The sequence below is a fragment of the Streptopelia decaocto genome (genome assembly GCF_964273445.1).
Source record: "Streptopelia decaocto genome assembly, chromosome: 7".
In the NCBI taxonomy this organism is placed as follows: domain Eukaryota; kingdom Metazoa; phylum Chordata; class Aves; order Columbiformes; family Columbidae; genus Streptopelia; species Streptopelia decaocto.
The window spans coordinates 29,423,169-29,438,223 of NC_138661.1; the positions used below are offsets into that span (position 1 = coordinate 29,423,169).

General features: G+C 38.1%; 1 protein-coding gene across 6 annotated transcripts in view; it reads left to right on the plus strand.

Annotated features, from left to right (window-relative positions):
- The window catches only part of STRN3 (striatin 3), a 64,334-nt gene extending 56,996 nt beyond the window's left edge, over positions 1 to 7,338 (plus strand). For 5 of the 6 annotated variants that reach the window (XM_082059290.1, XM_082059294.1, XM_082059293.1 and 2 more), the window contains 5 exons: positions 403 to 570; positions 834 to 974; positions 2,306 to 2,413; positions 4,278 to 4,364; positions 4,488 to 7,338. In XM_082059290.1, coding sequence (XP_081915416.1) covers positions 403 to 570; positions 834 to 974; positions 2,306 to 2,413; positions 4,278 to 4,364; positions 4,488 to 4,657 — 674 coding nt within the window. In that variant the 3' untranslated portion in view covers positions 4,658 to 7,338. The remainder of the gene's footprint in view (positions 1 to 402; positions 571 to 833; positions 975 to 2,305; positions 2,414 to 4,277; positions 4,365 to 4,487) is intronic. The other variant, XM_082059291.1, reaches the window with a different exon arrangement.
- The last annotated feature ends 7,717 nt before the right edge of the window (positions 7,339 to 15,055 follow it).

Consider the following 15,055-nt stretch of genomic DNA (forward strand, 5'->3'; position numbering starts at 1 on the left):
GTGACTCCTTGTAGAAGGGGAGTCTTGATCTTCTTTGTAACCACTGTTTAAATACTGGAACATGGTGATAAGGTCTTTCCTAGGCCTTCTTTTCTCAAGACTTGAACAAACCCAGTTCTCTCAGCCTTTCCTCATAGGGCAGTTTGGTTTGGTTTGGTTTGGTTTGGTTTGGTGGGGTTTTTTGTTTGTCTGTCCTTTTGGTGTGTGTTTTTTGAGAAAGATGGCAGTGGTTGTACAAATTGACCACATATGTAATATTCTGGTTGTTGCGTAAACAGGAAGGGCTGTAACAGTTTTATGTGGAATTTAATTTATATTGAAGTACAAGAAATACTTGTTTAATGTCTCTTCACTAAAAAGGTTTCATTTCTGAACTTCTGTTTTTTGTTTTTTTTTTTCCAGAGCCAAACGTTCTAGCTGGCACCTTAATTGCTCACACAGATGCAGTCTGGGGTCTTGCATACAGTGGTGTAAAGAATCACTTACTATCTTGTTCAGCAGATGGCACTATTAGATTGTGGAACCCACCAGAAAAAATGCCCTGTATTTGCACTTACAATGGAGAGAAAGGTAGGGTTTTGCAGTGGTTTTGAAAATCTGTTATGAGGCAGCTGATGATGCGTCCAGGCTCTCTGTCTCCATTTGTCGAAACTACATAACAGAATTAAAGGAAAAAGATCTTTTACTAAAGTAATCCTGGTGCCGTAGCATTACTTTAAAGAAGTGAGTGAATTTCTTCTTTAAAGTATGAGTATAAAACAAACTAAATGTATGAACTGTCAAGAATTTTCAAGTGTTTCATTATTTCTGAAGACATTTTTGTATCTTCCTAGAGCATGGAATACCTACATCAGTTGACTTCATAGGTTGTGACCCTGCTCATATGGTGGCATCTTTTAACACTGGCAGCACAGTCATCTATGATTTAGAAACATCCCAGTCAGTGGTAATGTTTTCATCACAAATAGAATCTGGTAAGTAAAGCTCTTTTGTATTGAATATCCATTTTGGGTGAGGTACCTTTATCCAAGTAATACAGTAAAGTAAATGAAAAAGTTTTGCTCCTCTCCTGCATCGTGCAATTTGAGAGTTGGTTAGATGCTTAAAGGTGCTTGGACATGACGGAAAAGATTGTGGATTAGCAGGATTTGAAAGTGGTTAGAGGTAGTGAAAGCAACAGTTCTTGTTCTCTAAGCTGAAGTTTCTCAAGATTCAGTTGTCTGAATTGCATTTTAAAACACAGTTTCATTATGTAGCCTTGACACAGAGGATATTGAAATAAGTGAATAAGTGAATCAAGCAGAATAATAGTTCAGTGTAGAATTCTGTACATGTTGTGATTAAACACTCTCTCCTGTGAAACTTTTCCTATTAGAAATTCTGCTGCTACAAATAAGGTGCTATGAAGATGTAGCTCTTTAAGAACTGTGTGTATCTGATGAAATTCTGGATACAGGAGCTTTCTTTTCTTGAACCCATGAAAGTGTTCCATGAGGAAAACTTCCAGTTTCTCATCATTCGTTTCTGTGAAATGAGACGTAAAATAATAATGTGAGGGGAGAAATTGCTTTTACCCTCCAAGTAGTCTGATTTTTTTAGTGGTTATACTTAACAGTATAAGCAGGTTTTATAAAGACTTCAGCACAGGTTACAAAACTGTGTAAAAGCTATATTCTAGGTATATAGTACAAAAACTGGCATCGATAGTGAGAAAGCACATCTCAAATTGGAGAAATAACTTTCTTAGTTTGAAAAGAGAATCTTAAATGGAATCAACAAAAATTAAGCACAGAAACGAAGGGAACAAGCTGTAAAACGTTGGCACATCAAGATGAAGTGTTTTTTAAAGAGTATTCCAGAAACTGCGTAAGAAATTCTAAACCAGTCATTGGTGTGTATAACAGAATCTAACAGGTTAGGTTGACTTCAGTTATTTGGATTCTGTCTTTCCCCCCAGCTAAATTTTTTTTTTAATGTGGAGCTATAAGGGGTGTGTGCTTAAACATATTGATGCCATAGTTTGTTTCTGCTTGGCTAGTGCTGCTCTGCAGTACTTTGCTTGCTGTTTCCCTCGAGAATCTTTTGTGTGTGTACACCACTTGTACAGCTTTAACCTTACATTACATTGACTAGAGTCTACCTGGCTATATTTATTTATTAGGAGATGCATTGATGCTCTTCCTAAAATGTTACTTGTATAATACTAGTTAATATAGTAAGCTGAAGTGTAATGCTAAAATGTTCTCATTTTAACTTTAACCCTTTCTTTAAAGCAGGTTAATTTTTTTTTTAATTTTATTTTCAGGTGTACAATCAAATAATCATATTAACAAGGTAGTAAGTCATCCCACACTTCCTGTAACTATTACAGCACATGAAGATAGACACATCAAATTTTTTGACAACAAAACGGGTAAGGATAAAAGAGAACCTGATTTGTATGTATGAATATGTTTGAAGTAAATCTGGGCAGACATAGGGAGAATCCATTTGTAGAAAACTTATTAGTGATGTGGTTTTATGTAAAAGAGAACTTTTGGTATTTGTAAGATTAAGCCTCTTCAGTACCTTCTCTATGATATAGTCATATTCATTGCAATTGTGACTTCAGCAGTCAGAAAATACTCTCTCAAAACAGGCAGAGATAGTTGTGAGGGACAAGGAAGTCCTTTTAAGTTAGAGCTTTGTTGATTTATATAGAACATCTGCCATTTTCTCCTGTCTTCATCATTTCCATGCTTTTAACTGTAAGAATATAGTTATGTTTTTCAACTCTCAGTAGTAAAGAACACTGCTTGGTACCTATTAGGGCAAGAAATAACCCTAAATTAATTGTAGTAATGGAATCCTGTGTTGTACTTTAAGAACACAATTAAGTTCATGAAACAGAAAAGGATCTGGATAAAAGAGGAAAGAAGGGTATAGGGAAAAACTGCACAGTCTATCATGAGTAAAAGAATCATAGAGTCATAGAATGTCCTGAGTTGGAAGGGACCCACAATGAGTCCAGTTCCTGTCCATGCATATGACAACCCCACAGTTCACACCATGTGTCTGAGGGTGCTGTTCAGTCTCTTCTTGAACACTGTCAGGCTTGGGGCTCTGACTGCCTCCCTGGAGAGCCTGTTCCAGTGCTCCACCACCCTCTGGGTGAAGAACCTTTTCCTAAAGTCCAACATAAACCTCCCCTGGCACATCTTCCTGCCATTCCCTCGGGTTTCATCATTGGTCACTAAAGAGAGGAGTTCGATGCCTGCCCGTCCTCCTCCCCTTGTGAGGAAGCTGTAGCTGTGATGAGGTCTCCCCTCAGTCTCCTTTGGGCTGAACAAACCAAGTGACTTTAGCCGCTCCTCATACAGCTTCCCCTCCAAACCTTTCGCCAACTTTGTAGCCCTAAAAAGGCTGAAATAATTGTAATAACAAAGATGAACTTCTGTTTGTCAAATTATTGATCGCTTTCTGCATGTTATCCTACCAAAGTTGGAAAAAAAAAAATCAGCATAAGATGACTTTAAGTAGGCACATGTGGAAAACCCCTTTTTTTAACTGTGGTTTGAGCAGAGTAGGGGATGCTGTTCTTGGGATTTGGGGTTTAAAGGCAAAAAGCTAGACATTTTTCCCCTCCTTATCTTCCATGAATCTATCTATTTGAATTGTAGTCATTAAATTCGTTGCAATGATTGTCCTGAAATTAAAATGTAGATGTAGAATAAGGAGAAAAATCTTGCATAAACGAATAATTGGGTCAAAGACAGAAAACAAAAGGTAGAAGTAAATGATCATTTGTGGAATAAAATATTACCGGGTCCAGCAATAGTTCAACGTAATATGAATCATCTGGACAGGAGACAGTATGTTGACAGTTTACTGTCATTCATTAATTCAAGATATTAAAGATGAAGGCTGATAAGGAAGAACCGAAGATCCTAATAGACTTAAAAGCAGGCAAATCAAATCAAATTCCATGTCGATAAATGTGAAACGATGCATGTAAGGAAAAACAAGCTGCTTCTTTGTCATTGCTGCCAGTAAAGATGCCTGATGGATAAAAAGAGCGCTTAGAATGGGAATGCCTTTTTGAGCGCTGTGTCATTTACCCTCACACTTGTACCAGAGTCTGCGGTTGAAACTTAATGATTTCTAATAGAACTGTATCATTCAAATATTGTTGAAATCTATTACAAATAAGTGTGTTATGCTATATCACATTTAATTGCAATGTTATTTTTATAAGAAACAATACTTCACAGGAAATTCACTGTTTATTTTGCTTTTAGGTAAAACGATCCATTCTATGGTTGCTCACTTGGATGCAGTCACAAGTCTAGCTGTAGATCCTAATGGAATCTATTTAATGTCTGGAAGTAAGCATTTTTTCATATTCTATATACAATATAAATTTTGCATTTATGATGCACTTAAGTGTCTAACAAATCTTTGTCTTTTTTCTTTTTTCTCTTCTCTTTTTTTTTTTTTCCCCTAAACAGGCCATGATTGTTCCATTAGGTTATGGAATTTGGACAGCAAGACATGTGTGCAAGAAATAACAGCGCATAGGAAAAAGCTGGATGAATCCATTTATGATGTAGCATTTCATCCATCAAAAGCATATATTGCCAGTGCAGGAGCTGATGCCCTTGCCAAAGTATTCGTGTGACACAGCAGAACAAACCTGCCTCATAACAGCAGGTCTGTTTGGACAAAAAAGAGGGAATGCGTCACTGCCATCAATGATAAGGTTACCAATAAGACACTACATCTGATCTGCCTGGGTGAAGGCTCTTGTGTGGGGCAGGTATAAGCTGGTGAAAAGCCACCACATCTTGAACAGTGTCAGGCTCATTCATTTACCTGTAATTACTGTATTTGGGGGGGTGGGGAGAAATACAAAAAAGAAAAACAGTATTTGTAGCCTTGACTGGATATGAACTGAGCGTATGTCTGTTCTTTAGGTGTCTTTAAGCAAACGTGGAGTCTGATCTTACAAAAGACTTTTATTTTGGACTCTGTGTGCTGCCTTAGGGTTAGGAATGTGGTGCTCTTGTGGGGGGAAGTGAGCTCCAAGAGTAGCTTTCTTTTCATCTCTTAGTAATCTTCTGTTTATCAGTTGAATGCCACAGATTCCCCTTTTAAACTTTTATTTTGCTTTAAAGAAAAGGAAATTTAACTTAAAATATTTTAGCATTAGTTGCACAAAATGTTTGGATAAAATTCTAGTTTTTATAAGTCTTTTTATATATTTAGCCTGTCACAACAGTGCTCAAGATTGTATTGATAATGTTTTTCTGCATTATAGAACCCTAAAACACAGAGATCTCACTGACCCGCTGCCGTGTAACCACACTCTTCCCTTCTTTTGCCTAATACCGCTCAGCTAAGTCCTTGCATAAGGATGCTAATTCATCATCATCGCATAACTGTCTTCATAAATAAAGGACTGTAAAATGTGTTCTGATGAAACACGGAGGGGTTAACACCCCCGAATGAACTCTTAAAAAAAAAAAAATTAATCTTGGCATCCTATCACTATGTGATATTTTGTACATCTTACTGTATTTACGAGTTTATTTATCAAGGATTACCCATCTTGCTAATGGCCTATTGTTATTTATTTCACTTTTTGTTGGTCTTTATATCCTTTTATGTAGTGTGTTCAAGGGCCCTGTATATCTATTATGGCACTCTTTGAACAGTCTAAAGTAGATGAGAAAATGGGACATTTGATAACTCTAAAGTTGCAAACCAAGAAATTATTTTTCCTCTGGTTAAGGACCTGGAATGGAGTTGATTCCAAATAACAATCTTGTTTCAGAACTTTCGGAGTGAAAATTATTTTTATTTGCATTTCAAATAGAAGACAAAAGTAGTTGATTCAAGATTCATAAATCTGCTGTGTTTTGACTATAGTTATTCCCTGCTTTTATTTTATTTTCAAATGTGCTTCAGTTTATGGTGTAACTAAAGATTTTGTTTGTGTAATGCATGATTAATACAATAAAGTATTTTTTCTAGTCTTCCACAAAACTTTTCTGATCAGTTTGCGAGTTTTGATGAGTTTTGTAAGGTTTCTGTTTTACAAACTATGAATCAGCGAATTTTTAAGATTGTACCACATAGCAAAAGTACAGCTGTTGAAAAATAATGTATATAAAATGCATATAATAAATATTAAATGGTGTACCTGTATGTTACTGTTGGCTACATTATTTTGTGTTGCACAGTTTGAAAGTGTCATTCTACAAATTACTAAATTAGGTCTAAATTTTAGCAAAATGACCGTTTATTATGCTTATAAGCTGCTTTTTTTTTTGAAAATTGTAATAGTTGTCTGGATGTCAACCAACTGTTCAGTTTCAAGCAGCAGTACCCACATATAAGAACATGTTTCCACAGTATTTTTAAAAATTTTTACAAGACCGATTTGAAAATTGCTCATGTATTCTTAGAGCTTTTATAAGATGGAAATCACACTGTTTTTCACTCTGTATAGGAAGTGATTCTCAAGTGATTTAGGAGCCAGAAAGATACTATTTCTGTTTCTAGCTGCCACTGAATCATTGTGTTGAATTAAAAAAACCCAACATTTTAAATGTTTAAAATTTGACCATATGTCAAATGATATGTATTCACCTGGGTCCATTTCTTTACAAGTCCTCCAATAAGCTGCAGGTGAACATTGAGCTACTCTGTGATGAGTCACTTTCCTGTAAGTGTATCAACAGAACCAGAATACTGCAATATGAATCTTAGATTTTCATGTCAAAGTATTATGTTTAGATATAAATTACCTTCAGATGGAACATGTTCCTGTAAGTGGTTGTAACTGTATTGTTCCATGTAAGTTTCCAGTTTTGCAGTGAGAATGTATCTCATGCCATCTCATGTCAAGCAAATTAGATTTTTTTTAAAACAAAGGGAATAAAAGGTGCTCATGGTAGGCAGGATAATGCAGTTATATGCTGAAATTAATTTTGTTTTAGTAATGTTACATTGTTTGAAATGTTGCAGTAAATTATAATTGTATAGAAATTCGAGAATTTTGTCCTTTATCATGAAGATTGAGGTGAGGCCTTTCAGTAACTGCTTGTAGGACACTAAGACTTTACTTTTGAAAGTAACATTCAGCTGATTTGCACTTTTTGTTCCTTCCAGTCTAAAGCATTCAACTAATCAACAGACAAGAGAGTATTTGAATTTTATTGGAAGTAATTTCGTTGGAAGTAATTTCATAATCGCCTTTTCTGAAGCCAAACATTGTTTCTGGCAGCTTTTCCAGACTGCTGCATTTTAATGCTTAAATGAAATGTGATTGTTTAATAAACATTGCCATGCATAACATTTACTTTTTTTTTTTTAATTGTATTAAAATCGAAATGGTAAAACCAAAAATATTTGCTTATTTTCCTTAATTGAAATCTTAACAGTCATCTTAGTTCACTGTTCAATAGCGGATCAAATGCTGTAGTGAGGCTTCTGTTATTGAATATTGACAATAGTCTCTAATACAGTCTTAGTTTGTTTATTGTGGGTCATAACATGCTAAAAACCATATTTGTTTTTTTTATTTGTTTTTTTAGAACAGAAGAGCTGTAGTACTGGCGATTGGGGAAAAAAATGATAGTGCTGAAATAAATGTGTTCATTTAGCAAAATCACCTCAACCTATGAAAGGACTGATTTACTTCTCTTTTGTAAGTAAGACCCAAAGGAGACTTGGGCTCAGAACCTGTGTGGAGAGATATCTAAATGTGTTTAATAATACATTCACCATTAACAGACTTATTCCCCATCTTGCTTTTTGTTGTAGGAACTGTTTTAAGTAGATGATTGGTGAGTGTAGTCCAGCATCTTGTCTGCATAAGTATCAAATACATCTGCAAAAGGGTGTAACAAGACCTTCCCTAATTTAGAAATCCTAAGGAAGAATTTATTTTCCAGGAGATAACTGGTAGATTTTCCTAGTGGAAAAAAACTCTGTGGTCTTGAGGATACCTTATCAGAGGCTGTCCATTTCCCTTATTCTATACTAATTGATTTATTACAAAACTGCTAGCACTCTGTCCTGGCATACTGTTAGTGTTATGTGCTTCTCTAGCACTTCCCATCTCAAATCGCTGGAAAGCTTCTTGGTCACACAGTGCTGACTGCAATTCCTTCTGGCTACCATATCACATAAAACGTGTCTCAAACAAATGCGTCCCAGCAGAGCAACTGATCTCTTTGCAGAGAGGCTAAACACACAGATCAGATGGTCTACATGAATCCTGCTGGGAAAACAAGTGTAACTCTCTTCCCAGATAAGGTACATGGTATGAAAATATGACTGACTTTACCTTTTGCGTCTTGCTTTCACTGCAGTGTGTGTGTGTGTATATATATATGTATTTTTAATAACTTTTTTAAAAGAAAAAATACAAAAAGAGAGGGTGCCAGAATTATGTTTAAATGCTATGTCTGAGGTGAGCATGAATGGAGGTTTAAGTTCCATATTTAATTCTTGCTCTGTTGGTACTTGGAGAATACACATCCTTGAGTCCTATGCAGACTAAATGGCTTATATTATTAGATTTTTTTCAAAATAAATAGTTCAAGCTACAAAGCGTTATAGATGTCATAAAAATACAGTACTTTGCTTTCTAATTTTAACATAAAACCAGGTTTTGACTGACTTAATAATGGAAAACAACATGCTTGCTTTTTAGTCCTCCTTCTTAACAGCCCCCCATAAGAGAAATCATCTAAACTTTCTGAAAGTGCATGTATAGCAACAAAATACTTCTTTTTTTTTTTTTTTTTTTGAATACTTGCAGATTTTAAGGAAGTTAATTTAACTCTGCTGGCATCCTTAGTAACGAAAAGAGGGCAATGTGAGGTAGCCTAGGTCATAGGGCTCTTGTTTTCAAGAATCACTGAGCCTCTGATTTCAGTGCTGTGAATATCTCTGCTACAGAAAGTGAATTGAAAGTTGTTGATGTGTACTTTAACTATGGTTTGATTTCTTTAGCTGCACATCAAACTGAACAGATGTCAGGCCTGTTCTTTTGTGATCTAGAACCCTATTAGGAGATCTTCTAATTATTAATTCCCATACATCTTGAATTTGTTATTTGCTAATATTTCTTCCTGGAAGGTCACATCCAGTGTCCCAGCTGATTTGATCAAGTTTTCCTGAAGCAGAGTAACTGGGGAGGCCAACTGTTAGCCAACCTTCAGCCACCCTAGCACCCCAACAGTGTCTAGGAGTAGTGTGAGGGCATTTAATCTGGCAGTAGAAGAATTCTCACTTCGATTGTATGTAGTGCTATAACGTAACTGTCAGAATAACACTAAATCTCTAGCATGCTGTCTTAGCTGGAGGAGAGAGAATGGATTCCGACAAGCATATGGCTCCACTTTATTCTCTGCTGGGAAACTAAGCTATTGATGGTTGTTGGCTACTGGCCTCAAGCAAATAGCAAGTAGCAGCTTTAGCCATTTAATATCTTTATAGGCAAACAACATACACAGTTGTCTTCAGTTACATGGGGAATATCTGTAGTGTTCTGTTATATAAATCTTACCAGTGCTGTGGGACTTCTGATGCTCTCATTTTCAATTGATCTAAGTTAGTGGATTTATTACAGAATTTTAAACTTTCTAAACTAAAGGATCAGTGCTGTGAATTTATTTATAAATATATATATTAGTAAAACTGAGGCTACAGGTAGGAATTTAATAATGATCTTGTACTAGCTGTGTGGGTTAAAGGCTGTCTCCTTTAAACTGTGTATTACTGGGAGCTGTATCTGTTTTAGCAAAGTTCAAAAGTATTGATATTGCCCTATTCTTTACAAATGGCATTAATCCTTTGAAAAGCGATGGTCACAGATAAAGGTAATACTTGCTTAATATGTGGCTTGTAGAATTGTTCATTTCTATCACAGAAGATACGCAGTGAGATTTATAACCTCTTAAGGTGAAATGCTCCATTCTACTCAGAGTAGAGGACCCTTTAGAATAAATATTTCACTTGTCGATCAAGGAGTATTTGCTTTTGTCATGTCTTTGACTTGGATGTTTTGAAGACCCTTTAACCTGAAGGGAGAATACTGCCATGAGAGGATGAGTTGCAGCTCTGTCCTCAGAACAATAAATATGGCAATAAATATGATTGGCTATGTGACCATTTTTTTTAAACTGTTTTCAAATAGGAGGTTTTTGTAGCTGAACATTTTTGATAATATTTTCAAGACTTTTAATTCTATTCAGTCTTAAGCATTCACTAGTGCTAGCTAACTGATTTCCTTCTCTCAACTCGGCTTTTCTGGAAAGCTCCAGAGGCTTTGAGAAACCTGGAGGAGGAAGGAGTAGTTCATATAAATGTTAGATCATGAATCCATGTGTTATTTACAGCCATCTGTGTCCACGTGAACTGGAGCTGAGAAGATGACTTTAATGTGTCACACCTGCTGGGGGTGGGGCAGAGCTGAGGAGGCTCAGCTGGTGGTGCCACTGGAGCAAGCCATAGTGGCTGATCCTGGAGTGGAAACAGAGCATCTGGAGTCCAGCAGCGAGCTGTGAGAAGGCAGGCTGGGAGAGACCTTGTGCCCTCCGCTTGCAGCCTTGTCTGTGGAGAGGGAGAGCTGCTCATTGTCACGTACCCCTGAGGTGTTTCCTGAGGCTTCTCCCTGGCCTCCACCTGCGGCTGGGCTTGCGGTGGGACTGCAGGGAGCTGATACTTCTCCTCTGGCTGCCAGCCTGGTGAGTCTGGAGCTGGGGAGGGGGAGCAACCAACTGCAGCTGGGCACCCCCACACTTAGCCTGAGAGCTGCTGGGGTTTGCTCATGAACAGCCAGTGCCCAAGGGGATGTGTTTTTCCCTCATGAAAGGAGGGTTGGCCAAGGGGTCCTGTGCTTTTTGTGACTGTCTGGTGACAGGCCTCATTGGCTTTTTAAAGCAGATTTTTTCCTATTGTTTCAGGTGCCTTTTCTCTCCAGTTGCTCTTTCGTATCTTGGAATGAGTGGGTTTCTTCTTGTTGAGGTTTTGGGGTTTTTTTAATTAATACGTGGGTTTTTTCTTTCCAAAGAGGGAAACGCTTCTAATTTGAAATAGGACATCTTGCATCTTATCTCTGGTCAGACTTCTAATTCAGCGGGAATAAAGAGCTCCTGCATGATGCAGAAGTAATGTCTTCCTTCCCTGAGATCTCAGCAATGGCTGGGAGGGGAAAAACCATCTCAAACCTTTCAGCTCTCTTGGGCAAACACCCTGCGAGCAGCAGGCAGGGAGGCACAGGGGAGGGTGTGTCGCTGCTGCTGCTGTGGCTCAGCTGGGGAGAAGCAGGAGTCAGATGCTGTAGACACTGCGGCAGGAGCTTCCAAGCAGAAACTGCAAGGTCCAGGCAGACACTGCATGCAGGGGCAGCACCTGGAGGTCTGTGTCATGGCTCTGTTTTGTGTGCCTGGTGCTTTTGGTGGACTGGTCGGTAGCCACGGGTTTGCCTTGGATTGCCTTACCTGGAGTTTTCGTGCGTTACATAGAAGTACCATTGCATCTTAATGACAGCAGATCTTTTAAAATGCTTTTCAATGCCACTTAATTACTAGGGTAGTTGTTTGCAAAACAGGAGCTCTATTTTAGCTTCCTGAATTAGTGCTTTGACTCTTTTGCCTTTGATAACCCAGGTGACTGATTCTGCCATTCTCAGTAGGTGAAGTTTTCTGTTAAGATGATTTAGCTAACAGTTGCCATACAGAAGAAATATTTTCTGCAGTTTGAGTGATCTAGTACATGACAGTTTCCATGGTGCATATGCATTACGTTCTGTCAGAAATTTTGGCTTTGGCAGATATGTGGACTTACAGAGGCAACTGATTGTGGTCACTTTATTTTAATTGTGTGTGTTAGTCTAGTCTCTGTTTAGATTTGAGCAAATCAGACCATTGGGCAGTAAAGTCCTTGTTGATGCATTTGCTACCAGCATGCTGTGCCAGACAGTTCTGTTTCTAAACTGGCTCTGAGTCCTCACCAGAATCAGTTCAACAGGACCAAGTTGTGTACCTCACCTCACTTAGAATTATTTAGATGGGAGAAAGCTGTGGTCTCCCCATCTTCCTTTTCTGAGCAAGTAGTATCAATATGTTATTAAAATACCCAGAGTAAGTCTCAGAGAATTGCAGAAACTAAGTAACAGTGAATTGGATTTTGATTTTAAGAGGGCTATTTTAATACTATAGTTTGATTTGAAGCTTACAAAAAATGTAAAAGGAGTGCTAAGTTAGTAAGTTTTGCTTTCCCATCTAATTGCCAGTCTTTTTCTCAGTCTTTTAACTTGTTGTTGTCTCTAACTTGTATTCTTTGGCAGAGAATTGTTTATCATATTTGTAATCTGATCACATATACCAGGGCAGAAAAATAGCTCTTATCCCTTTGCTTACATTACTCTGGTTGCTGGTAAGTAGCAAAGGCCATATCTGACCTCGGCGAAGGCTGGAAAAGTTTAGTTAGCATTTGCAAGTAAAAACAGCTTTGCAGGATTCTCATGCCGGTGTCTTAGGAACTGGTCCAGTGTGAAGTTCATCTGTAGGTTCAGTTGGACCCTGAGGCTGAGGGTGTGTTCAGACCAACAGCACCTGGTTTCCAGGAGGGTGCCCTCGGCCTGAGGTTTGGTGTCTTGGCAGCCAGGCAGCGACGCTACCCGCTCCTTTTGGCTGTAGTAAACACGGTGGCCAGAGCATTGCTGCTTCCCTTCGGCACCCTGGGGTGGCCAGAGTGCAGCTGACCCTGCTAGTGTTTGCAAACAACTGCTCTGGGTGTGGAACGCGAAGAAAAGTAGGAAGGACACAGTATTCGTTTCTATGTAGACTCAGATGAATGTGAATAAATTTTAGGGTAAGAAAACAATAAATACCCTTCAGGTAATGAAAGTGGCTTATAATCAAAGATACTTCACTAACCAAACTTGATGGTTTGAAAGGAAAAGAAATTTTGATCCTAATGAGATTAAATTTAAACTGGGCATTTGCTTCAAAGCAGAGATTAAGACCTTGGATTTAATCATAGACATCACATTTTCAGGACCTATTCTTCCTTCAGCTGAAGTCAGAGGCGAAATTCCTGTTGAAGCCAAAGAAGGCAAAGGAATGTGTGCTCCAGTTGATAGACATATATAAATGTAAAGTTATTCTAAAACAATAAACGGTTTAGTGGAAGTTTCCATATATTTGGTGTCTTTATTTGGATGACAGTTCACCACAAGCTATTCCAACACATTCTGCTTCAGCTTCTCAAGAAAACCATTTTGTTTACTGTCCCAGGTCCAAACCAAATCCAGTCAGTAAGACGTTTTTGATTGATTTTGTTAGGCTGGGGATCTAAGCCTCTAGTTTCCACACAGTTTGTTTAAGATACAAGTCAATCTTCTTTGACAGTGTGCTCAGGCCTTCTGTGGAACTTGCGTGCAAGAGAGAAGTTTTCTGTGATTTTTGTGGCTTTGATGGTTTCTGGAGCTGACTCACCCTTCAGCCTAATGAAATGAAGGAAAGTGCTGACAAAACGGATGGAGCTAGGTAGTAATATTGAGAGTTGCCCCATTAGAAATATGGCTTAAAAGCAAGGCATAAGATGATGTCACCACTTTTCTTCTCCAGAACAGGGGAGATGAAAAGATAATACCTGTATTGTATGGGCCATCCTTGATAGACGAGAAGGCTTATGTGATGATATGAATACAAATTGCAAATAGAAGTAATTAAGAACATTTATGGGAGAAACTAGTGTTCTGATGAAACCATACTACTTCATATGTGCCAGAAAAACACCCCCGTTCTTCCTGCTCTCTTCCCACCTCAAAATTACTTTGTAAGTTGTAGAGAATTATAGTCATTAGCTTGTGATGAAAGGGTTTTTTTGGATGATTACTACATAGCTCTTCTTTATTGGCATTGCTTTTGAAAGGCAAGGTAACTACTTTTGAAGCGATTATTTTATCTTAAGAATGTTAGGATGCTCTTGCTTTTGGATCTTTCTCGTTTCTCGCTGGTTCATTATTAGTAGTTTTACAAATGGTAGTAAAGTTCAACTTCTGAGACCTGTTTTTCTTGCACTCTGCTTGAGGATGTAATATAAAGGACTACAGGTCTCAGCCCTGGCAGTGCGAAGACTTCTCTGCAGTTTACCGACCTTCAGTCCTGGGCTGTGTACCTGCTTTTCCTGTGTACTGCGCTTGTCAGACAAGTGTATAGCAAGAAAGAATCATGGTATCAAAAGGTATATATGCAAGGTGGTTCATGATCAGAGAGGATCTAAATGCGTAACATTTGTGTGAGGTGTAAAACCTGAAGTAGAATCAGAAACCCTGGCCTGAGTTTCCTTCCAGCACTGAGAAAAGCAGGCTGCCGATGACAGAGGAACCTGTGCACTTCTTTCAGTTGTAAAATAGCCCATGAGTAAAGAATTCACCCAGGAAATATAAGAGACTCGGTTTCTTGATTGGTCTTCTTGGCAGTGCTCAGGCCCGGCTGTAGGCTGCAGTTCTTACTGGCAGTTACCATGGTACAAAAAGTAATTTCAGTTTATTTAGGACAGGAAATTAATAGAACTTTGTAAATTTAAGTTGCTGTGGGAGCTCCACTGGGAAGGATGAGTTTTGGACTGTAAAATTCTGAAAGGGCTTTGTGAGTTGCAGTAAATACCTAAATCACTAAGCTTAGAATCTTTTTTCTGAGTGAAGGAATCTTGATTTTTTCTTTATGTGCAGTGGTATGTCATCAGCATTCAGACTGCAAATCCCCCCAAGCCTTGTGAGTACTATTCAGGGAAACAGGACATAGAGAATCACAGAATGGTTTGGGTTGGAAGGAACCTTTTAAATACCATCTAGTCCAGCCCCCTTGCCATGATTTTCATTATACAGGTTTTCATCAGCCTCGCTAGAGAACAGAATTTATCCCCTGCAGGACATATTCTTGATTGACATTCCTAATACCTGTGGCAATGTTCCCAAATGGAGTTTGCACAAGTCAGAGTAGCTGGAGCTCTGTTCACACTCTTTGTACTGTTTGGTCCAGCAACATAA